Source organism: Aythya marila (genome assembly GCF_965140915.1).
Source record: "Aythya marila genome assembly, chromosome: 8".
Lineage (NCBI taxonomy): Eukaryota > Metazoa > Chordata > Aves > Anseriformes > Anatidae > Aythya > Aythya marila.
In genome coordinates, this window is record NC_139049.1 from 7,594,099 (window position 1) to 7,620,543 (window position 26,445).

The 26,445-nt window shown below is 35.8% G+C and overlaps 1 protein-coding gene across 2 annotated transcripts in view; it reads left to right on the forward strand.

The window, feature by feature from the left end:
• DENND1B (DENN domain containing 1B) overlaps positions 1-26,445 on the forward strand; it is a 155,529-nt gene that overhangs the window by 84,345 nt on the left and 44,739 nt on the right. For both annotated transcript variants that reach the window (XM_082766173.1, XM_082766174.1), the window contains 3 exons: positions 12,292-12,392; positions 17,583-17,628; positions 19,144-19,245. In XM_082766173.1, coding sequence (XP_082622299.1) covers positions 12,292-12,392; positions 17,583-17,628; positions 19,144-19,245 — 249 coding nt within the window. The remainder of the gene's footprint in view (positions 1-12,291; positions 12,393-17,582; positions 17,629-19,143; positions 19,246-26,445) is intronic.

The following is a 26,445-nucleotide window of genomic DNA, read 5'->3' on the forward strand; positions in this document are numbered from 1 at the left end:
ATAATATCCAGTGGGCAAAGACAATTTCAAGGAAAAGCCCTTAGGAGAACTTATGGCAATGTGGCAAAAGCATGGAATTGAATTTTTTTTCCCAGTTTGCCAGTTTGGGACACAGCTTGGTATTAAAAAAAATGAAAGACAAAATACTCCGTAAAAAACCTTCAACTGTAATGATGCCCCAGTCAAACCTCTTTTACTGCTCCGGTAGTGAGGAAATAGGAATCGCGATGGCAGGTCTGTGCCTGTGGAAGATTGGTTCTGTAGTTGGGCATGCGTCAGTCTGCCTCACAGGATTTGCAATCATATTCTCAGCCTACATTTGGATCCTCTTAAGACTTGTTTTTGTTAGGCTCAGCATCTCAGCTGGTCTCTGTTGCTATGATATGACAAGAGGAGAGACAGAATTACACTGTGCTGATGCAGACTACCTTATTTCCATGGTCAGATTCCAAACTATTTAGAAACAATTACAGATTAACAGATGTAATACAATCTTTGTGAGAAACTTTCATTTCGCTTAGAATTCAGCTGTTTATTCCAAATCTTTTCATGAAGTAATAGTCATCACTGAAAATAATTTATATTAATCTCCTGGACAAGGGTAGGTAGTGATAACAGACTTCCATAATACCATTTGGAAGTCCTGAGAGATGTCACCAAGCTCTAAGTGTGAGTAGTAGACAGCAGACCAAGTCTGAATACAGAGAGCACATCAATTTCACTTCCTTCTGTTTTTAGTGTGCTAACATTACGTAAGGTATAGTTAAATGAAGTTACTGCTGTGTCATGTAGCATTTTTCCACATAGCACTTGGTAAATTTTCCCTTACACCAGTGAGGTATGTTCAAACAAGAGTAGAGCTGGCTTGTCAGGAGCTTCAGTGAGAAGGTACTAAACTCTTTCATACACAGACCAAGAACTATGCTAGGCTTGCCTCTTTACAGAACAATATAATTTAAAAAGCAAATTAATCACTTCTTAGTGAAGAATTCAATTAAATAGCCAAGAAGGATTAAATATGTTTTTTTGTCACAAGATATTTCTTCTTCAAAATGTTGGAATGCTTAATATAATACAAATAAGCAAATGGAGTATATGTGAACATTGATGTGTGCTAGCTTTTTGCTGTTTTGCTATTGTGGGTACAAAACACAGCAGGCTGGTACTCTGTGTTGCAAGAGATGCAATTTAATATTCCTAAATTGCAGCTTGATACTTAGAAAGATAATTATTTCAAAAACGGTGCTCTCAAGTACAAGTTTCTGTTAAGGGAGTTGTGCCTTATCTTTGGGGCTAACTGAATACCAAGTGTTTATGTCAGTTCACGAAGACTGGGCTGTGATGTCACCTTCCAGTTATCAGCTCTGTTTCGGTTCACTATCTCAGGGCAGTGACTGATAACAAAAAAAAAAAAAGAAAGAAAAAAGGCATAATTCAAGGCCTTGCTTAGTTTCTCCTCACTGTTCTTGAGGGAGTGGGGTGGGCAGGGAGGAGAAGAGTAGAAAACCATATTTAAGTCTGACATCTCTGTCTTATGAATTTCATGCTTTCGTTATATTGAAGTATATCAGTGCAGGGAGAAAATGAATGCTATATTTAAAAAGGTTTACTTTAGTGGAAGAAGGAGAAACAGAAATAATTTACCATTTTCAGCTGTTGTACAGTGTTTTTAATTAAAACAAAAGATAATCAATTTATCAATTTATCTAGAGGTGCTCTGATTCAATTTTCAGCTTATATTTTATTTCAGCCAAGCATGCATCTTCTCACATTTACAATCACTATGTATTCTGTACATCTTTCTTTGAACTGATTTTCTATGTTTATACCCCCCTTAAAAACTCCTTTGGTGGACATCTTGGTCTACTTGCCATACCAATTACTACAAAGATATAAGTGGAAACTTCCCACTGCTCCTTTCTGTCGTAGCTTCTGGGTCATTATTTGCCCTAACTGTTGATTCTTTTATTAGCTTGACTTTCCAACCACTTTAATAATGTGATTATCACCAACCTCACAGCTTGCTTGAGGCTTAATGTTAGAGTGAGATAGATTCAGCTAGCCTGAGGATTATGTTCTGTAAGATCTGTTTGTAGCAAAAATTACCATTTCTGCTTTTGAACAGTAAACTATAATAGAGAAACAAATCGTATGACTTTGGAATAAATGAATGAAACAAAGGAATTGATTTATTCACAGAGGTGGCTGTTCATTGTTTCACTTCAACTGTAAAAGGAAGACCTTTGTAAATGTCATACTGTATATTCTTATGCAGCACCCATCACAACATCTGCATGTATTCTTGTTAGTTGCATGGAGCTGTAAGAGTTTCAGTACAAATAATATTTTAATTCAATCTACTATCAATTATTAAAGTGCCGGGGAAGGCTTTTGCAGGAAGGCTGAACTACAGCATTGATTTTATGCATGCTGGAGGCAGGCCCTAGATGTTGAGGCCCCAAGTGCACCTGCTGTGGTAGTCTACCAGAACATCATACCATACTCTCATGTATTCAAAGCAAAGGAATAAATCATGATTTTACAACAGTGCATCAGTTGACTTATTGCTGTTTTGTGACCGGAGGTAGGAAGGATTGCTGTTTAAAGCCATGTCATCAGTTCTCAAGTCACTCAAGCATGAAAGCTTGTCATATGCCTCTGTAATTGTACCTCACCAGCCTTTCTCTAACTAGTCAGCTGGGGCTGCGCGTTTTGTCTCAAACACCCGGCTGGCCAGTGTCTGACAGGAGCTTTCTCGTCATCCTGTCAGTAGTATGTTAACTAGAATGTATCTTCTGCGGCCTGCAGTGGCAGGTGGAAAGGATGCTACACTTTAAAGCAAATGTCTAAACGTTATCTCCTTTTTGACCAATGTTTGTTTTAGGTAATATGAGTCTGATGTGTTTGAGAGCACTGTGGCTGCAAAGTTCTGCTTTGTGCTGGCTGCAGGCTTCACTGGAGCTCCTTGTAAAAAGGAACATATACATCAATAAAAGATGCAGACCTTTTTTTTGTGTGTGTGGTGAAGGAGCACTGAAAAAAAATTTGCCCACAACATACATTTGTGGAATTATTTTTACTGCTGCTTATATTGAAAGAGAGCTTTCTGCAGTTCCACTTGGTTGCAATAGTTAGTTGGTCTGAACAGTAGCTGCATATTCCTTGCCTCTGTAGTCTTGCTGGGGTACTGTCACGCTATCTGTGCTCACTTGGGGACTGGGAGGTTGAGGAGGCTCCTTGGAGAATGTAATACAGCTGAACAGCTGTGAGGGAGGGCAACACCCTCCTTATTCTGACACATTATCTTTGTGCCTTGCTTTGCTCCTTCTGCATCTGACCTGAAATCCAAGATTCTTAAGTTTATTCCAAAATCCATATATCCCAAGGCAGTAATATCATCAACTGAAACAGAAAACAACTCTTGGGTTTGTCTATTTCTTGCACTTCATTTAAATCTCTCTGTGGTGTATATGTTGCAGATTGCTGGATATACTTAGAAAATCAGCCAAGCAGTGCTTTGTGGCCAGGCCAGATCGCTGTGTGGTTTTGGAGTGCAGTGTATGTTAGTGTGAAGCTTGGAAAGACAGAAAGCTCTTTTGTATTTTTTATTTGAGTTCAAAGCTGGCTATTTGTGGAGCTGTTTCTCTGGCGTAAGCTAAAAGGCCAAAACAGTGGAAAAATTGGCTCCATACAAGCTCTCAGGTTGGGGAAAACAATGGTATTAGGTGCTGTCATATATCTTAGTGACAGCATCACGTTGCCTTGTGCTGGGGTTATATTCCCAGTTCTGACTGAACCAAACCATAGCATCCATTTTTTCATTGTACACTGCAGTGTGGTTGCAATTTTATCTAAAAATGTACTTGTGAAGTGTTTGATTCTTTTTAAATAGTACTGTCCCAGTAATGCAAAAATTATAAATTTGAAATTAAATTATTATCTCGAATTCCTTTGAGGTAGTACATACTGGGCAGAAATATGCAAGGGCTAAATGTAGTTCTTGGAAAACAAAAAGTGGGTAGGAATGTGTCATTAACTTGCAAAGCAGCAGTTATTCTGCTGATACTCAGCTCCTGGAAGCACTGTTAGAATTCATTTTGGAATAATAGGTCACACAGATCATTTGAGTAGATGAAGAGTGGTGTCCCTTAATTTTTAAAAGTTCAGGTGTAAGTAGTCTAAGATACCTTGCCCGGAGGTAAGGTGAGGTCAGCTGGACAGGGTGTGTGCTGTGGGTGCAGCTGAGGCCCTGCTAGGACACGGGCCTGCCGCCTGCTTCTAGCAGTGAAGTGAAGGGAGCAGGGAAGGGAGGCATCAAAACTGAGCCAAGCTCAGGAACTGGAAAGCTCTCCCAGTCCAGAAGTTCAGAATACCTGCTGATTGCTGTTGCCACCTGTGTGCAGAATTGTATCACTGGGTTTCATTTCAATGAAAACAAATACTGTAACAGGAAAGCATACAGACTGGCATACAGACTGATTTACACATTGATTTCAAAATAAAGTTTTAAAGTTTTTCACTCATTAGCACTTTCACAAAAAGGAACAAATCCAAGATGAAGATATGAGGCAAGAGTTGCTTCTTCTGATTCATGTAATCTTTGGCAATTCAGTAAAAACTGCCAAACCCGAATGCCATGCAGGGCTGGAGCAGGCCCTGCTGTGGGCATTGACCCTCCAAGAGAGGCCCTTTGTGGTTGGGCTGCATGGGAATGGGAAGTGAAAGGGTCTGCAGGCTGTTGTGGATGGCAAGAACAGTCTCAATCCCCTGAACAAACAGAAAACTGCAGATGTCATCGTGATTGTGTGAAGTGAAAGATGTGAAGATGAGTTACTAAAGAGTATTTGAGTGTAATACCAGCTCTCTGGTCTGGTGTGCCATTATGGCAAGGTTTCTCCTTTTTCACTAACTGCTGCTTTATTCCCCCTCCTCCCACGCAAATTCACCAATGGTGAGATGAATTATAACATAGTCAGTGGTTATCTCTAGTCTTGCTTGCAGTAAATAAGTTGTCTGTCAGCTATTCACAAGGAAGCTGTTCCCTGCTGCTTCTTAATTAGTGTATGGCAGAAGAACATACCACGGAGTTACTCCGGGGGAGGAAACATTAATAAAAATTATTTTCCTGGAAACTTTCCTTTCAGAACCAAGAAACATTTGCAGAACTCCCTTATTTTACAGGAGGGTAGCTCTTCCTCCACAGAGACAGAGTCATAATAGAGGAGGAAAGAGGGGGGGAGTTACAAGATGGTCAGAAAAGAAAGACATAAAGATGTATAGGTTCATGTTCTTCTGTCTGTGTTTTTGTGAGAGACGAGGAGATAAAGCAGTTAGCAAATAAATAAATGACAAAGTAAGAATAAACAAATCATCAAGAATATACAAGATGAAATGAAAGAACGAGGAAACTGAAATTATTCAACATGATGTAAAGAAGCATAATTAGTTATAAGATAAATGAATATCAATAGGAGATATGTTAACCTAATCTGCAATGTGTTAGGAATAAAAACTGACTTGACCAAGTTTCAGATGTTTCATTTTTAACCTAAAAAAAATATTACTAAAAGCCTTTGTGAGATGATGAAATTGAGTAACTGAATCAAGTTAAGTGGCTTTATCTATGCCAAGCACACCTGCTTGGGTATGTACATACCTCAGATAATCCATAAAAGCACACGTAGGTCCTTAGTGTAGGCACAGGATGCCAGTGGTATTCGTCACGGAGTCCTCACCTGTCTACTACCACTTCAATTTTATTTTCTGTTCAGCTTCCATTATTGAGAAGCATGTCATTCCTGGAGCCATAGGCAAGGAACAAACCGTGTCTGAGGTCTTTTCTTTTCCCTTCCAAACTAGTGCACAAGAATGATGCCATAATGCTGCTTTGTGAATGAAGAATAGCAAGAAAAGAATGAAATTGATTGCATATGAAGTGCTGTCAAATTCGTGAACAACACTCTTCTTTCTCTTCCCTTTCCTTCCTCCAGAATAAGGATAAAAAAGAAGTGAATTAATATTAAAACAAAACCAAAAACCAAGATATATGCAGTTTTTTAAATGAATGTTTCTTTCCCATATTTTGGTTTCACAATGGATAAAGTGAAAATTTTCATCTGTGGACTGGAAATACATTTCCCTTTACCTCTCTCCCTTATGTGATTAAGGAGCACTGGGGGCTTCATCTTGCCAACAGGAAGAAAATGCATTATGGCTCATTTAAGGTCTTCCCTTTTTTCTTCTTAGAGGTTATAGGGATGGCAGATGGGAAACTGTTAGCCAGAAGCTAAATTAAAAAAATGCCTGAGAAATGCCTTTGGTTCTCATGGCTTGGATAGTATATTCTGGTCTCTTTTGTTGCTTTTTTTTTTTTTTTTAATCGGTGATTTCTGTCCTCTTCCAAGGACAGCAGAATAGATGAACGTGATGATTTAGTCCAACTATTTATTCTTTAAAGCTGGAAAGGGATTTATGCTCTGTTATAAAATGGTCAAAGCAAGGGCTCCCTTCCCACTATTAATTTCCAGCAGTCTTCACCTACCCATTCAAGAAACGGATGAGAAAATGACTTTTAGCAGAAGCATCTGTTACAGGTTTGGGGCCTGATTTTGTTCTTGACCAAACAAGATTTAGATACGGAAGTCCCCTGTGACAAAGCTGATAATCTTAGAGTTGTAATAAGGTAGAGGAGAGGCTTCCTTTCACCACTACGGCTGTTCCTCTGAGTGGTTTCACAGTAATTCTCATACACTGGGAGTACTGGGATAGCAGCAGTAAATGCTGGGCAAGGCTGATGGTGGCTACTGGAATAGGGATGGTGACCCTCTATGATTTATTGCTATAGGTACTGCTAAGTAGATGAGTTAATTAAACAGTATCTTTGGCATCTTTCAACATATGTGTGGTCAAGACAGTGGGAGGCAAGCAGTTCTTTAGCCCAATGGCTCTGTGAGGGAGGAGGGAAGGAGCATACCAGTACCCATTTCTGGACATGGTGTTGACAGAGATTGACAGTGTTTGAGGGGCTTTCAGGAAGTGGTTTTATCACAGTAATTCTTCAGTTACTTACAGTAGATTTTGAAGGGCTGTATGGTATCACAGGTTAATTTTACTTTAGCGTTTTGTCGAACTTCTGCTGCCATTTTTGGCTTTCAGACAAGATTCTGCTAATCAGATTCTGCGTTTCTAGCTTTTGCACTGCGGCATGTGCAAATCTGGTCACCTGTGCTCTGCTTCTCTTTCTACCTTTGGTTACAGAAACTGCTTCAAATAAAATGATTTTTATAGATAGAAAGTAAGCGTCAGGCAAAAGAAAATATCTTATGCAAGATATTGAATAATTGTTTTCATGTTACTCGTTGAAATTTTGTAAATAATAGGTATCAAGTAGACATAATAAGCAAGTCTGCAGAAAATCTTTCTGTTTTGGACATGCTGTAGGGTTCTTAGCAAAAATAAAAAAAGACTACTCATTTTAAAATCTACTGCCGAAAGCTTCATTGCTAAATTGAATATTGAATATTGTGTGCAGCAGATACATGCATCAGAATTATTACAGCTACATGAGAGATGTAGCTGGAGAAGCTGCAGTCTCCGTGTTTCCAGGAGCAGATAAAGCTGCTTTAGTTCAAAGCTTGAACTAACTGTTCAGACTGCTCCTGTTCAACAGAGTGTAGATTTGGAACAACAATTGTTCCTGAGCAGCTGCTTACTGCCATAAGGTGGAAAGGAGCTCCTTGTTTTAGTCTTGCTGCAAGTTCATAGTAATCAATTTACTTTCACTCAGTAATGAATTTTGCAAACAGACTTTGTAATGTGTTCTTCCACTGTTTGGAGAGACAGAATTATCTGCCGGCACATAGTTCTCACATGTCTTTTTCAGGAGAGAAAGATAAAATTATTGTGCTGGAATCACTGCAGAGCTCCAGATAAAACACCGCATGCTTTTCTTGCAGGGTGATGAAAGCTTATATGGTTATGCTGACTAGCGCGTCTTAGTAGAATAGATCAGAAACAAGCTGGAACTTTGTTGTACTCAATGTCAGTAAATTCATTAACTAGTAGAATGGGAAAGATTTTTTTTTTGTGTGTGTGTGTGTCCTATCAAAATGCAGGGTTTTAAATTTGTATTTTTTATTAGAAAATGTGTTGAACACTGAGAAGTTTTGTTAAAAGTTGTTTCTAAGCTAGCTGAGATCCACTGACTTGAGTTATGTAATTTAAAATCCCTTTGTTTAAGACAATTTTTTACCCCCGCCTATTTCCACCAATTTTTAAAGCCTTAATTATAATAAATAAAAGTTTTAATCTAGAAGAAATTGTTTGAAATGAAGAAAAACAGTCTAAAAAAATTAAAAATATTGGAAACATTAAAAAAATCCGTTCAATGTTGACAAATGGTTTTCAAGAGACAAAAGCTTTATTTAAAAATTGCCAGCCCATTTTATTATGGTTTAAAACACAGCATTGCTACGTGTTTTCTTTCCAGTGCAGTGGACTGTTGAAGCGTATCTCAACATCAGTCGCTGCATACTCAAGTTGTGTAGTGAGCTATCAAATATGCAGTAACTAGTCCATGCAGAAATGTTCTGCTGCATTCTTAAAAAATTAAGATTTTTTAACAAACCGCAGACTTTGGCAATGTTATGTTTCTGTGAATACCTAAAAATTTAGCAAATTGTATTGGAGAAATGCTTTCTCTTTGTATATGCAAGCTTATCTGATCTCCAGAAGTAGCTGGCATAATAGGTAAGGTTGTACACAGCCTTGAAGATGACCTTATTATTTAGGATAACAACTATTTGTCTTCAAAAAGAGATTTTTCTAATCTATGCCATTTCTCTTAAAAATGTGCTTAAAGGTGGATTGTCAATACACAGGCTCCAGACAAATGCCTTTTTCTCTAAGTAGCATAAAGATCTCACCAGTCAGACTTCTCACCACTTGGTCAAGCAACAGATGCTCATTTCTGCACCTTGGAGCTTGTGCAGCGCTGTCTGCCTTTCCCTCTCCTCCTCCAGCTTCCCGCAGGGTGCCTGCTCATGCTCTCGCTGGCTCTGCTCCCAAGTGCAGCTGCTGTCAGACATCCCCTCCCCAAATCTGGTGGTCGCCGTTATAGACCCCTGAGAGCCCATGCAAGCAGTCGGGCTCTACCTGCTCCTGCATGCTTTTCAGTTCACTTAAACTGGACACTAAATACTAAATACTTAGGACTTGCAGCACTATTCAGAGATTTTTAGTATTCCCCCTTTTCTTCTATTTATAACTGCAAGTAAGTATGACAATTAAAAAGTACGTTACTAAAATAGCTAATGCCTTGGAGAAATGCAGTCACTGTTGAAACACTAAAAAACGCAAAAAGAAAATTTACCAGAAAGTGTGAAATATTTTTATATGAAATCTACAGTTATCATATCAGTATCTGCTTAAAGGCAGAGTTGGCACGGTATTAAAAATGTCACAGTTTGAAGAGTAGCAGTATTCCTTAGCTGCTTCTGTTACAAGCTGTATACACCAGGAAACTATAAAACATATTAATGTCAAATTAAAATGGTTGGACACCTACCAAAGTAGTGTAGATGGAAATATTTGACGATTAAGTAATCAACTCTTTACCTTACCTCCTAGAAATGCTAAACTTTAATATATATATATATATATTTTTTTTAATGTTACATAAATGCCAGTCTGAATGCCATACCAAAATACAGATTCTAAAACAACAGTTAAGAAAACTTCAAATGTTTTGAATGGACTTACCTGCTTCCTCTGTTAAAATGAGAGCTAAAATATAACGTGGACATATGCATAAGAGAGAAAAATATTTCTTTATGCAAAAAGTATTGTCATGTTAATTCATAATTTATGAATGCCTATTAATAGGAGGAGGAGGGTATATACATTGGGGGATCTCCCATATAACTCTGCGCTCAGCTTTATGGCAGTTTGTGATTGAAATACATGCTAATTTTTGTATCGTGGTTTGAAATTTATATACTCTAAAGAGCAGTATGTGGACACACAAATTTCTCAGAATGGTTATGGAATTACTAACAGACCAAAAGCCATAATATTGAGCTTGATTTGTGCTATCAGTTATAAGAGCTAAACTACAGAGAAAGAGGATATGGAAATAAAACTCATAAATCCCACTGTGTAGAAGAGGGGTAAGTGTTCATTTATTTCATCCCCCAATTCAATTAATTCTTAGTAACAAAACACTAACTATTAAAATAGCCTTTTTTTGTTAAGTCTAAAGTGAGAGTAATTGCAGCTGTTTGACGTAAAGCTAGGAAACAAAATGTTAAGCTGAAATGAGCAGTTTAAGTACGGAATTATGATATCCTTGGCTTTCTGTAGCAGAGCTGTCAGGCTCGGGCAGCGCGCTGGTCAATAGTGACATTCTGCGTGTCAGTGAGCAGCCTCTCCTGATGCCTTAACCTGCAGTTCACACATTGCTGAAGCTCCAACTGTCGAACATTCAGGTCCCCTGGTACTACTGCAGCTTCCAGGCTCTCCTGACTGGCTCATGTTTCATTCTTTGGCAATTTGCCCTAATGATATCCCTCAGGAGCTTTCAGACCCTCTTCTTTTCCATATTTAATCGTGTTATATTAATCTGAGTGCTGAGCAAACTATGCCGCACAAATTGTAATTGTCTGTGCTTTCTGTTGCAGTGCTCTTATAATTATTTTTTTCCTTTTTAGTGTAAAAATATATATACAAAATTACAGCATAATTTTTATTTACAAGACAGCCTGGGTGTGAAAGCTTTAACTGCTGATCTGTTCCACCAACAGGGATTTTTTTTTCTTTCTGTAAAATCCATAATATTTTAGCACTTGCTGTATGGATAGGATTTACATTTTATTTTTAGCTCTTCGTTTTGCTGCAATAAAAGTACATGTCCAATAAAGAGCAGTAATAATCAAGTTAATCTCAGATAGTAATTTTGTTGTGATATAAAGCATTAGGACAGACTTGTCTTCTTCCATAAGCTTGGAGTCTTCTGCATGGGGCATTCCCTTTGTGTGTACTGCTATTCACAGACTGAATTAGATGACGGAGGTAAGTAAAGCAGAAGGACAATATAGCATCAATAGCACAAATTGTTCCCTGGGTATGACCTGTTGTGCCCTGAAGAGATTGTGTTAAGCCTTATGGTTGGGTTTCATAAACGCTGTTTTGAACACACTTCTCGTCCCAATAGGTCCAAGTTTTTTTTTTGTTGTTGTTGTTTTTGTTTTTGGTGGTGGTGGTGTGTTTGATTTTTTTTTTTTTTAAATTTTATTTATTTATTTATTTATTTTCATGTGTGTGAGGTTTCCAGTGTTTTATGTGCTGGATATAGGCTATCTTGTTTTGAACATGGGTCTTGGTATTTTCTCATTCCATGGGCTCTGTGGCTGCTTAGTAACATAAACAAAATTGAGCAACTCCTAACAGTAACACAGTGTTTGAGAGATCAAATCTGAATTCTCTGTGTATTGCAAATTATTTCGTTCGCTCAAGAACTGAAGAAGACCTAGTTACTAATCAGTTCCGTAGTAGTGCTTTTTCGTTTTCTGTTTTAATTTATTTATTTGAAAACAAACCAGCCATGTCCACATGTCCTTTTGGAGTGGTGAGCAAATTGTAACACTTTTTCTCTTGATCAAGGAGTCTTCATTTTCTGGTGATGTTAGTGCCAGTTTTGTTGCCGGTTTCTGTTTTGGGGAACTGAGAAGAGGGGGATGGGCAATTTTGGAAACTTGTAATAAAGTTGTTTTGCTGTCACAGGGAATATTCACTTAGATTTTTTTTTTTAAAGGTGGTTTGGAAATAAAGATAGTGACAGAAATAGAACTTAATCCCACTGGAGTGACTTCGTGCAAGACCAAATCAATTCAATTTGTTCTGAACACTGGAAATGTGGGTCCCTTCCCCTGCCCTTCCTGCTCAGCAGAGCTGGGCTGCAGGGGCATGCTCAAGTTCTGCACGTTTGTGACAATACCTGGGCTTGTTGGCCGTGATAAACATCAACAAGTGCATGCTTATTTTCTTCTTCAGAAGAGTCAGCAGGGCTGACTTTTAACTGACTTGTCCGTCTGACTTTTTGCAGATGTTGTACTTGTATGCATATATTGTTTTTTTCATAGATGCATTTAAGTAATTAAAAGTAATTCAAACGGTATAATAGGCAGTTTGGGGATGTTAAGGTTCTGACATGTCTAAAAATTAATTTAAGATTCTGTATTTTTATTTTTCATATTACTTTTGTTGCCAATTCTGTGTGTGCATTTTTGTTTTTAGTTAACTGCTTGTGTTCATGCGTCAGCTGCATTGTTGTATCCAATGTATTGGCAACACATTTACATCCCAGTGCTTCCTCCACATCTTCTGGACTACTGCTGGTAAGATAACTAACCCGTTATCCTCACTTCTGAGATTTGTACCTGTCTTATAGTTCTAAGTAACTCACGAAAACAGAAGCTACTGATGTGACTGAACGTGCAGGTTCCAGTTTATGAAAGCACTTAAGTCAATGCTTAAATGATTATGTGAACAGAGATATTTCAGCATGCCTTTACATTGGTTTTGAACTGGTACCTTCAATTACAGTGCTGATTACTATCAACAGAGCATTTAGAATCCTGTTTATAGTAACTGGTCATGTTTTATTGCTATGTTCAGTAATTTAAATGCAAGTGTCTTAAAGTTTTCATTTATTTGATGTTTACTTTAAATTGAGGGAGATGATTCTGGTACAAGCATTCAGAAAATACTGACGGATGTTTCTGGAATCAAGCCTTAGTAAACATCTCTGTTTCTCTTAAGTCCAAAGAAAGATTTAATGCTTGTACTTTAGGCCAAGACAGGTTCAGGATTATATCCAACACCTTGCACAAATTGCTTACAATCTCCTTTTGATAATTCCAGATATTTTTTTATTGTAAGAACTCTTCTCACAAATACTTCTCCTGATGTGTTTCTGTTCACATGACAGGCTTCATGTTTTTGGTAAATTCTTAAATTGGGAAAGAAATGTTCACTTTTTGAGTCACTTCTGGTCCTTCGAGGGATGCTGTTTCCTTTGTGATGGTCGTTACGTCTTATACCAGGCTAGTTTGAGGAAATTTTCTGTTCCAAATGCCTGGGTTTTATGATTTCAAGCTAATAAAAGATTTACTTTCTTCTACTCATAGTAGTGCCGGAGATACCAAATTAACTTCCATTAAGGAACTAATACAGGAGTATCTGTCCCTGGAGGCTTTCTCTCTAAATAGACCCTATGGATCTGTGATGGAGAAATGATCCATTTAAAACATTTTTACAGATCAAGATTTATTATATATGGTATATATGTAATAGATATGGTATGTCTTCATCTAGGATAGTTCCTATGCTTCATCTGTATATTATTTGTTGTCTTCAAAAATAGCCCTTCTCCCTTTGCTTTCAACAGTAGCGAAGCCTTTCATCTTTAATGATAGTTTTCTTCTGGAGAAACTCTGTCCTACTTGTTTTTCCTCCTAGCTTTGATAAAATGCACCAAGATGGGGATATAGCTTGGATGTATTTGTTTAGTTTTCGTATTACTTGAAGTTACTGCCAGAAGCTTTTTATTTTCTTCAGTATCACCCATAAATGCGGTTCTCAGAAGGTAGATCAACACCTTTATTCAAGCTGTACCCTGCAGAGTGCATCCTGAATACTAGAAGATTTTTTATTTCCCCTCCTAAGCACACATAATGTTTTCAGAAATAATAATGTTAGATGCTGTACACAGCTCCTTCTGATGATGATAATACTTGAGATTCTAGGTCATTATGGCATGACCTGAGAATATTCTTTACTCATTAAAAAGAAGCATGGAGTTTCTTAAACTTGTGCAACTCATTTATATCCCTTTTCCTCTTTTACTGTATTACAATAGAAGGGGGAAGAAAGTTTCCTTTATTTAGAGATGTTCAAATGGAGACATAAAAGTTCACAAAAGGAAATGCCCAATTAATGAATTTACCACAGTAACTATAATTCAGACTTTTTTTTACTGAAGTTGTCTGCGTTTATGTTTCTCTGTCTGATCATGTTGGTTAGAATGGTTCTTTTGTGAGATAAATTGGAATAGTGTAATAAAAGCATACAATACTTTCCTCATGTTTTGATACATTAACAATGAGTAAATGTTTTCCAGTTAGGTATATAATATATCAAATTAGAAAAGCTTGATGAATTTACAGGATCAAAACGTATGTTACTTTACTTCGTGTGCAGTCCTAGAGGATCTTCTAAATTCAAAATGAATGAAATAATTTTCTAAATGTTTTTATATATTTTAATTTTTCATGTATTATTTTGACAGACTGAAGTTATGTTTTTAAGTGCCTTTTCTTTTTTTTTTTTTCTTTTTAGTGTAATCTTATTTTTTTTTTTTCTTTTTAATGTAAATTTTCATGTTTAGAAACTACATTATCTTTGTTTAACTTAAACATTGTTGGGATAGCTCACGTTTACTCTCAGTTAAAATAATACATTCTGAATTAGTTAAATTGTTAAATAAATATCAAACTGCTAATTCTTTCCTTTAATGTTAGGCATTCTAAGGGAGTATGGATAATTCTAAATAAAGATAAAATGCATCTAAATTTACCGCTTAAGTATAGATCCTGATCCTGCAAATTATTTTGCTTTTTAATAACCAAACATGTTTTGTGAGAAATACACTTTTTAAAATGAGTTTAACTATCAATCTTTAACATTTGGTAAAGATAAATAATACAATTCAACGGGGTTTAGAAATTGATAAATGGGGGTACATTTTCTGGGCTTGAAAATAAGCAAACTACAACGTTCAGCAAAACAGCTATATCTGTATTAAAAAATCATTTAAATTCTTCCAATTTGCTTTGTAACCAAAAAGGATCTTGTGGTTCTATCAGGCAACCGTATATACAGACAAGTTTTAGACAACAAAACAAATATTCTTTAACTAATGCAAACCCAGTAGCACTGAGCACCAGCGTGGACCATAGTGCCTGGATTCTCATGGATGGATCTCCGGATGCCAGGATTTGCTAGGTTATGAATACATGCAAAGTCCTGTGTGTGAACATCCTGTGCGTTGACTTCAGAGCATTTTTTCCTTCACATAACTTACTTGGCCTTAAATTCTGCTATGAGACCTCAAATGTGAAAATTGGAACAACCATACAAAAAATAAGATAGCAATTCCTTTTTCTAAAGGACAGCAAAATATTAGACAGTGAAAGGACTGCTCATTTTGTTCTAGTAGAAGAGAACACACAGAAATAAGTTTCCTACAATGTATTCTTGAACAGCAGTTTCTCAAAAATACATTTTTCTGAATATTTTTTTAAGAATTTTTTTTTTAAGAATTGATTTCTTCTGCACATTTCAGCAAGCAAAGAGATTGTTGCTTGCCATTGGTTGCATCCCATTAGGTGGCTTGCTTTCAAGGAAACTTACAGAAATTAAGTCTGTGCATTCTTATAGTAATTATATTTGAATAAAATCAATTTTTGTAAAGGAAAAAGCTAATTTCACCAAATTTCAGTGTAATTTCTTGGCACACTTAGTCACTGATATGAGTGTATGACAGTTTTGTCTGTAGATGGTAAAGCATCTGTTCTGCTGCTGCTCTGTTAAGAATATAACACAATTAGAAAATTCAAGTTACGATGGTAGCATGCCTTTTTATGTGATTTGGTCTCTCCTGAATTGGGATATATGCAAGCCTGTTTTCATGAGAATAGGACAATTATTTTCCAATTAACTTGCATAGCATAGTAATTATTTTAGGAAATGATGCTGTGGATTAATAACATTTTTGGTAATAACATGCATAAGCAAGAGAAAATCTATATAGCAGCTCCCAGTAGTATCACAGTAAGCAATTTTATGTACATTTTACAAACCTCTGTTGTTAGGGCTTCAGAGTTCAGCAGTAATACAATTCATTGTTTGCTGAAAATTATCAGATTGACTTTCCATACCTGCAGTTTTTATTTCATGCATTTTCAAGATGTGTTTATCTAATTAGCTTGGTACATTCATTCTGTAAATATTTTAAAATTGGAATGATGTAGCTGTTGCTTTGTTCTACAGAAAAGAGCTACACACTGCCCTTTTTAATGACAGATTTATTAATGGAACAAATCATCAGCTATTACAAGTCAGTACAGGCCTGGTGAAGCTGCTAGAGCAGCGTGCATAAAATACGTAGGTGATATAGCACTTCTTTTCACCATAGTTTCTGCAGTTCATGTTACTTGTAACACCAAGATATTCTGATGCGATGAATGAGAGGAGGATCTGTTTTGCTCAATATTCAGCAAAAGAATCCTCTCTGATATGTCAGCCACAGTTGTTCAGATTTGTTTGCTTATACATACTGCCTAGAGTTAGACGTTCTTGAAATTACAGAGTGTTTTCAGGCTAATTCCTCACTGCATATAAAGGAGGGACACCCATTTGTTTTTAGACCACAAAGGTATAAGGCCCTAGCCTAGCTGAAGTGGTCATGAGGTACTGAAATTTTTCAACACTGGGCTAAGAACAAGACATGAGAAGATGTAGGGGTCTCCATTTTCCCTTTTTGAATGTCTACATCCCATGCCTTGAAGCCATCAGTGTTTGCAGTCTCAACAAACCTTTGATTTTTGATAATGTAAACATAGTGAAAACTTGGTTTGATCTGTCATTTGTTTTTCTTTTTTGTTTTGTTTTAATCAGTACCTTCCTGTTGGACATTGCTAATGTAAGCAAATGGATAATCCATAGTGAGTGTAATTTTTTTCTAAAAATGCCTGCAGCCATAGGCAGGTGAGAATTGCTGCTTTCCTTTACGGAGTTGGGGCTGCACTGGTGAGGCCCCAGGAACTGGCCCAGCAAAGCCTCTCCCTGGGCCTCAGGAAGTCAATCTCGAAGCAGTCAGTGCTCGTTAAGGCTCAGAGATGTGGTCAAATAGATGCAACGTGAGCTGATGTGTTTAACTGTTCATATAAGCGATCTTGCCTTCAATTTAGTTTTTAGGCCTTACTTTTATTTAGTTTTTCTCTCTGCTCCCTTAATATTTCATTTCCTGCTGAGTTGCTTGAACCAGTCTGTCCATTGCTCACTTCTCTGGAGGGAATATTTTTAGTAATCTCACAGCACCAAATAATGTGATGATGATTCTTGGATGCTTTTTTCCTTCCAACACTGGATAGTGAATATATTCTTTATCAGTTTAGTGGAAGAAAGAGAAGATTATAGAAAACCATGATAAATACGCCTGACTACTTCACTTTCCTGCTTGCATACTGCAGGAGGTCTCATTCCAGAGTCTGTGTGGATAATTGTTTTATTTTGAGAATATGATGCCTTGTCTTATTCAAATTGGAAATGAGAAATTTATTACACAGTAAAAAAGATATCTTCTTTCAGCTAGTAATAATTTCAAGAGCACCTGTATACAGTTAATACAAGCTTACACAGTGGATGTTAACTAGACACCGTACAAGCCAAGATTTTAAATATGTTTTGGTTTACAAATGGCTGTAGTTAAAAGATAATTTGATTGTTTTGTCTTTTTTCTTCAGTGCACCAATGCCTTATCTAATTGGCGTCCACTTAAGCTTAATAGAGGTAAGTTTACTGTATACTTCTGAGTACTGATATGCATGAGGTGTTTGTGCTCTAATTGATAATTTTAATGGAAATGCTACAGAAAAAAAATCCCTGTTTTTTACAATCAAAATTACAAAAGTTAAGTTTCAGATGCTTTAAAAAATAAAATTGGCTCTCTTTGAAATACTTCTGAAGTGCTTTATTGAGATATACAAGCTCTACCTCATGATTTATTTCTATGTCTATTTAATAGCTCAGTTATAGGATTTTTTGTGCCTTTCTTAGTGGTACAACAGCATATCAGATTTTTCCTATAATAGTAATAAAAACTTCTTCTGGGGCCATCATCATTCTGATTTCCCAGCTAACTTGTATTCCTCTCCTCTGAAAATTTGAGTCTAGCATTAATCCCATAACATTCATAACTATTCATTTAGAAAACAGTAATTTTTATCAAAAAACAAGAGGTAGCCTTTCCAGATCTAAACATACAACAAAATAATAAATCCCACCTGAGTGCTAACTAGTAGTAGGGTCATAAAATAAATAAATAAATAAATAGCTTTGTCTCTCCATAACCGTTGAATGACACAGTTAGGTCTGCATGTGTAGTCTGATTATAAAGCAGAAGAGATAATTCATTCAGGAGCTGTGTTTCATACTTCTGCTAAAGCAACTTCTGAGGATGAATTCCCATTTGCTAAACCAATGAAGTAGGTTCTCCCCTAGACTGAGCCCCTAGCACTTTTGTGTTTCCAAAAAAGAGCCTTCTATCACGTATACCTCTTAACTAGGCATAACCTTCTGTTCTCTCAAACCTAGTTCTTATGATCTATATACATTGATTGTAATATCTTGACTAGGATCCTTTTCTATATTCTGTCAGGAAATAACAAACCTGAAAAGAATTCAGTGATTTCATTTTCAGATGATTCTTTCTGAAATTATTTTCTGGACCATAATAGTGTGTTTTACTGTAGGACCATATAGAAAAGAGTTTTATCTTTTTTTTTTTTTTTCCCCTGAAAGGAAGAAATGGTGTAGTTCTTACCTGCTAGTCCATTGATGATTGTTTCATCCATTCTTCTTTAATACTTGTAGACATCACATACCTGTAACTTGGATAAATATACAAATAATTACTTAGTTTGCTCTGCTTTAAATATGATTATATGATTAATAACTGATTTTCACAAATATGAAAGAATAAAATGTTCATATAACAACATATACACACACACAGTATACTTAACTGTTATATGTAATTCTTGGTTTTCAAGAATTAGTTTCATGAACATGCATGTATTTCAGAGGCTATTAGTATAACCTTATGTTTGATGAAAAGGAAATGTTTTTAAAATCTATTTTGACTCTTCTGTCTAATTCAGATCCTACAAATAAAGCTCAAAATCTTGCCTGTGCTACTATTATCCTTTGTAAAATCAAGATTTTTAATCTAGCCATTATAATAAAAAGGAGGATGCAGGAGAATGCCATAGTAAAATGCTTTTCCACTATTTTTTCCTTCTACAGAGAGTAAAAAATAGGTCGCTGGAGGATGTGGTTTTGCTAAATGTTGACACAAACACTCTAGAAAATCCTTTTAATGACCTGAACAACCTACCTGCTGTAGTGGTGAGTCTTACAGATATTTCTTTCTTTTTTTTTTTTTCTTTTTTTTTTCCCTTCTTAAATGGATGCTTGGATTACTAGTAGCTATTTTTGCCTGTTTTTGCTAACTGCTGTAAAAAGAATAAGGGGGTAAAAAGCAGCAACTATAGACCCCTATATTTGAGATTTTACATTTCTGACAGTTGAGGAGATGTTGAATGGAACATCATATTCCTTATTGTAGAAGTAGGATCATAATTATAAAGCTAGCTGCATTCATTAGGCATAGCTGCTTTAAACGCAAGAGTCTCTTCATCTCATCTTAATCATTATATTACAAAGTAGGCATTTCTGTCTGCCTAGTGGCATGTCTTGCAAAAGAACGAGAGAGTTTTTGAAGGCAAAAAGAAGAAGGGGGCCAATTATCGGCTTCTGCTTCCCTGCCACCTGCCAGCGCTTTCCTTTTAATTAATGATCTGATGGCACTGGTCAATATAATAAGAAATGCTTGTACAGTTGGGGTCAGAAAATTCAGGCTTTGATCTTCTTCAACTTTCTGAAACATTTATTTGTTTTCTCTAAATTATTTCAGTTTTATTTTAATCTCTTCTATCCTGCTGAGGGCTGCGTGAATGAAAACCTATACTGTTTGTCATTTGCTTTGGCAGAGCAAAGACTGCTTACTTAGAATTCTATTTGTAAATTAAACTGCAAACCCAGTTTGTCATAAAAGACATCTGATCCTTTTGAAATGACGAAAACTGTCTTTTGTCTGTAAAGGATGATAAATTAAGTGCCAGTTCTTTCTGGACTTTGATCTTGCAGAGGGTCCCCCCCTCCTTTTTTTTTTTTTTTTTTTTTCCTATTGCCTATAGGGGAACATGTTCTGTATATCATTTTAAATAGTCGTAAAATTCACTTACCTTGGTTTTCCCAATACAGCTCTAAAAGAATATCAGTGTGAAATCACTGTTCTGATTGTTTAGCTATAGATGCTCAAGCTATCAGAAATTGTCAGAACAAATAATTTTATATCAAAATGTGAAATCAGAGCTACATTTTCTGAAATTGTGAATCATTAAAACAATCTGTCTTAATCAAAGTGAGGCATTGGACTGAAATACTATGTCTTGTATTGATAATTTGTATGTATATGGAAAAACAGAAATCAAACTCTTGATGATGATATTAATATCAGTCCTCTTTGATTATAATAGTATTAAAACCTAGATTTTTTTTTTATATATTGTCTGGTCAGTCTTCCTCTCAATTCACTATCAACTGTAGTTCAGAAATGTGAAAGAAATTTACTTTGATCATATAAAAAATATTCTGCTGTTCTGTGATTTTACACTGATCTATGAAAAAGTATATACACATGTACAATAATTCTGAGTGTACTCTGAAGTACACATATACAGCTGAAGTAAATAATAACTGAAGTAAAAAAAATAGGTATTTTCTGGTGTGTTGTTAATTTTAACTGACTTTGCACTAAGTGTAAAAGGTTGAGGTTATAATGTCATGGAGGTACGTACCTCTTGTCAAATAATAGCTAGATGTAGAATTGAGAATTAAGCATCATCTTCACTAGAGTTGTAGCTGGAGGTCCTTTGAACAGTAAAAAAAAAAAAAAAAAGGATGTTTGTGCAATGAGGGGGACCTCATGTATTTTACAGCTGCATGTCAAAATGATCTCTAAATGAATAGGCTAGCATGAAAAAATAGGTGCGGCAGTTCTTCGTAATTTTAGGAGTATGTTTTTCCCTATGATGTGTAGATGTTACTATTATTAATGTTAATGAAAGTTATCTAAGAGTGAGGATTATGCAGTAGACTTAAAATATTTCATTTGATATCTAATATTGAACAAAACAGAACAACTGTGCTTTATGTAAAATATACTTGCAGAACTTGTTTTTACAGTGAAGCTTTTAATTTAAATAGACCCATTTATTTCTCTACTTCAATCGGTAAATAAAAAAATAACGGAAAACAAATAATCTTGTAGTTGGAAAACCTAGAAACAAAGACAGTGTCTGGGTTTCGGCTCATAAAATGACAGCATGCTTGTCCTTCTGCATTCAGCGGGGACAATGCAACTGCTAACATCTGGGTTAAAATGTATAAGATGTAAGGCTGTAGAATCAAAATGGTAAGTTAAACTTAAAGCATTAGAGCAGATGTCAGATGCTTACATACGTGAAATATTTTAGCTTATATAAATAGGACTTGTAAGCATACGTACAAAGGTGGTAAAACTTCTGATGAAAAATGTAATAAGCAGAAGTACCAATGAAGGGTGTTAAAATAGGATGAAGAACTGAAAATATAAAAGAAGCTCTCATCCCTTTGAAAAATTGATTCCAGATAGATTAACAGCCTAACAAAAGAAATGCAATATTTTTCAAAGACTTCTCTAAAACTGTTTCTTCTGTCTGAAGGAAACTGAGTAAATTCTTTCCTTGATCAGTATGCCTGATGACGTCCTCACTGCATAGGTATTTAATAGTTTACCCATGTATAAGTAATGTGTCTATGAAAATGTTCCCATTGTGAATTTTTTCAAGATAAATTCAAGATTGAAAAACATTACTATATAGCATTATCTAATAAACTGCGTAATAAATTAACTGAGATTTAAAGGCATTTTTAAATCATTCACTTAAGTATTTAAATTATAGTTACAGGCTAGATGACTTTCTATGCATGTGAACTCTATTATTCTGTCAGACTGACCAGTGGTCTTGACTGTGCAAAGGTCAGTGGTCACAGTTGTCCTGAATTACCAGTCCTTTTTTCATGTGGACCCTCTGCTGCGTTGCATGCTGTAATCTTCTTAATGGCTTCATTCCAATATTCACACATAATATTTTAGATTTATTGACTGTTAGAAATACTACCATGCCAGTAGCAGTTCCGCTACTCCTAAGGTATTTAAAATTGGAAAAATAAATCAGTGCAAGACTTTCAGGAATCCTTTGTTTTCTTAGAGGGGGGAAAACCCTCTTTTCCCCTCTCTTCTGACAAGAACACTTGTTTTTAAATTTAATCATTTCACTGTGAATTTGTCTATTATTTTTTAATTAAAAAAATGAAAATAAGTAGCTGCTTCTGTGGGAATAATTTTCCTAATGCAATAATACACAGATCACCACTTTAATAGAGTAAGACAGTAGAAAAAGAACATTTGTGATGTATATAAATTAGGGAAGACTATAGACGCTTACACAACTATAAACCTTGGGCCTGATTCTGCAATACCTGCTTGCAATTAGCTCTGACAAAAAGATCAGTCCTTTCCACAATTTGAACCCTTTCAGAAAAATCTCGGAGAACTGAGGTTATCACAGTTATCACATTTAGCAACCAAATCTTACTCAATTCACAGTACACTTTAAGCAGAACTTTTATAAATATGATCTTCAGAAAACAATGGGCTTTATAGCATGTTAGCATCTTCTGTGTTTGTTAAACGTTAACTGTGAAATCTACAGAGCTGTTGAAAGATGCATTGCCTTTATAGCATGTTGCACATATACACTGATACAGGACAAAATTCAAAGATTTTTTTTGAGTTTTTCTTCTGAGATTCCAAAAGTCAAAGTATTTTAACAACATAAATTGGGTGATGGAACGTCACTGTTTTAATGGTAATACTGCGAAATAGGCTGTAATTCATGTTGAAAATTAACCAGCTACTTTACAAAATAATTATTGGGATTTTTTTTGTAATTTTTTTTACAATACCATTAATCATTGTATTTTCAGAAATAACTAGCAGCATGTAACATTGCAACTAATTATTTTTTTTTGCAAAATTTAAATACCATAATTTAGTTAGTTTTTCCATTAGAAGATACCCAAAATATTACTTATATATATTAGAAGCTCAAAGCAGGCAGAAATGTTTGCAATGTTATGAAACAGCTATTTATGCTGAATCTCAGACAAGTTGTTTGAGATTCTGTTGAACCTCGATATAATTTTAGAAACTAGACCATCAGATTGAAAAATGCAACTAGTTTTGAAAACATTTGCATTTAGGTAGATAATGAGTATTTTTGATTAGATGCTGGAGGGCTAGCTGAGATGCCTAAATCCTGTGTGTATAGATAATATCAAGTATGTAGAAGCTCTTTCATTAACAACATCGATTTAAATCAACTGAGATTCCATTTTATTGTACGGTCTTGTTTTGTTTCTCTTCTCTGCCACTTACTACTTTTTGCTATTGAGAGTGTGCTTTTACTTTTACAGTGACCTGATCTGATGGGGAACACTGGAAAATAATGTAAAACATAATAACTGCCACTGATATGAGAGAAATACCTGGGTATATTTTTTTTTCAGAGATGCGATAGTTGTTGGGAATCACAGAGCATGGTTCTGCATTCCTTAGGGCACAAATCTTTTGAATGTTTCTGTACAGGCTTAAATTTATACCTGTGCTTAAGCTTTTGCAGGAAGAAAGGCTTTGATTAATAGTTACATCATTTTATGAATTGTTTTTTTTTTAACTTTTGTGCGTCCTTCTATTATTCTACTCACATAAATATTGAAGAGGTATTAGTCATGTCTTGTTTCCGATCGGGTAATTGTATTTTGGAAACTTGAAAAGGATATAGGGTGACTATTTTAAAAAATTATGCTTCTTTTTTCAATGCCCGATACAATATGTTTTGACATTTTTCATATACTTTGTATGTATGAAAGCAAAGCCACATGCAAACCACATGACTTCCTAAATCTCCGAAAGACTATTCTATTGATTTAATCCTTCCCAAAGCTCTGATTGCTCTTCATTGGTAGTGTTTAACAGTCCAATGAAGTCACCTTCCTATGACAAGCAGTTGCTAGGAGAAGACAAAAACACTTTGCTCCTAGTGTAAATTAATAATACCATTTCTGAAACAGATCATTAGTGCCTCACAGGAAAAGAAATAAAAGAGTTCTAACCCCTGTTGTTTGTTTGTTTCTAGTTCTGTATTTTTAAACTTTTCAGAAGGCTATTTCTGCTTAAGTCACAGAAAGGGAGAAAAAGAGTCAGGCGTTCCTAATCATAAATAGGTACATGGATTAAAACATATATAAGGAAAATACTGCAGTAAGGATGCCTCTTGGGTGTTTTTTGATTTCATGTCAGTACTGTGTCTTTTCTTTGAAATTTTAAGAACGATTTATTCTGCCACCATGGCATCACCTAAAGGGGGCTTACACTCCCTTGGCTTTAGGTTCAAGTGATCATAATCCTGCTGTGCACCGGGTCCTCATAAGTAGTTCAAAGCACCCATTCTCATATCTGTCCCTACTGTGTTGGCTGCAGTAACTGCTTATCACTCTGGTTAAAGTGTGGAGGCTTTGCAGGCAGCCTACCCAGCCAGGCAGCTTGGCTTTGCTGTCCCTCGGTGGTTTGCTAAGCACGTCCGCGTTTGCTGACTTCAGGTTGAAGGAACCCGGGCGGGCAGGCAGGCAGCAAGGGTGTGCTTCAAGGGTGCTTCAGCAGGGGCTCCAGCTCTGGTGACTGAGAAATCAAGGCTGGAGAAACGTTTTGAACTCCAGCACAATCTTTCTGAGGCTAGAACTCGCTCCAGGATAGCAGCCTGGTATTGCAGCTCCTGACCGGGTAGCGTTCCTGCAAGTTTGTGCTGGAACCTCCTGCCTTCCAGCTGACAGTCCATTGGGATTTTCTTAATGTTGTTGAAATAATAATGTACCAGTACTGCAGTAAACTGGGAGATTTTTTTCGTTTCTGTTGTTGTTTTTAATATATATTTGTCTAAAGCATCCTGATACTGATTTATGGTAGGGTGTATAGGGCCCAAGAGAACTGAAAAAAATCAGAAAATCCTTTTCCCTTGCTTTGTCCTGTAATTCTGCTGCTCTACACCTTCTTTCTCACTGTTCTCTCTTACCTTCTTTTATCATCTGCCATAATTTCCCCAAACTTTCAGTGCCCAGTGTAACATCTTATTTCTTTCAGTTAAAATACATCCACTTCTGCTCTTTGGTTTTACTAGTTACGTGCATTGTGCCCCTACCTCCAAGAATGACACAGGGAGGAGTATTCAATCAACTCTTTATCCATCCGTAAGGAAAGACAGTAAATATTGATTATCCTAGAAACAAGTGATTGCAGCCAAGTTGTGATCCTCCTTTCTCTCTGTTTTATTTTTGCTATTTCCATTAATACCGATCCACCAGAAGCTTCTTTACCGACACTGTATCACCAACCAGCAGTATGAAGCCTACTCCCTCTTTACATTTGTATATATAAGTAGAGCCTGTGCTGGGGTTAGAAGAATTGTCTAAATGTCGATTTACAGGGAGATCTGATTTTATCACTGTTGAAACTGAGAAACCGAAACTCAATTGTAATGTGTTGCTGTAAAATGATTTCAGGTGAAGAGGACATTTGTTCCTCTTTTGTTTGAGTGTCCCTGTAGCTGAATGATAAGAAAGGTCATGTGTTTCCAATTCATTGTGGGTCTGTATGAGGAAGCAATTACTTTTCACTTAATTTGAAAACAGTCCTAAAAAATACTGATAGTCAGCCTCTGACCAACACAACATATAAGCCCATGATTACCTTAGATCTAGAACATTACCATTACTAATACGAAGTAGCTTAAATTCAAGATAAGTATCCACATTCTTTTAGAAGTATTTTTCAAATTTTTCAAATCTCATTTGATCATGTCACACCATTTGACACATGTCTTCAGGAAATACATGACCTGTTAGCTTAAAGGATTTTCAAATACATTTTGCAAGTTAAATTTCAGAGTTCTAGTTGTTATTACATTTTTGAACAGATAGCATTGAACAATTTTTCTGCTTTAAAGAAAAAACAATGATCCCTTTTTTAAAAAAAAGCTACTGAATTCTAAAAATCACTTTACAAAAATGATTTAATGTAAATATACCAGTTATATTTTCAAATAGAATATGCACGAGATTTTTTGTTTGTTTTTTTATGAAACAAACTCCTAGTGTAAGATTATGAGTATAAAAATTGTCTTTTTTTCACATAATTAAATATAACATAGAAGAGTGTGGATTTGCAAGAAAGTAGAGGGAAAAGGAAATTCTTTCATGTTTAAGCTGCTTTGTTCATCATGACAAAGACTACTTTCTAAGGTTGAGAATTCATTTTTTGACCTCATGTTTCTGTTTTTCTTGTAGTGAAACTGAGCTAACACTGATGGGCAGATTTCCCTTATA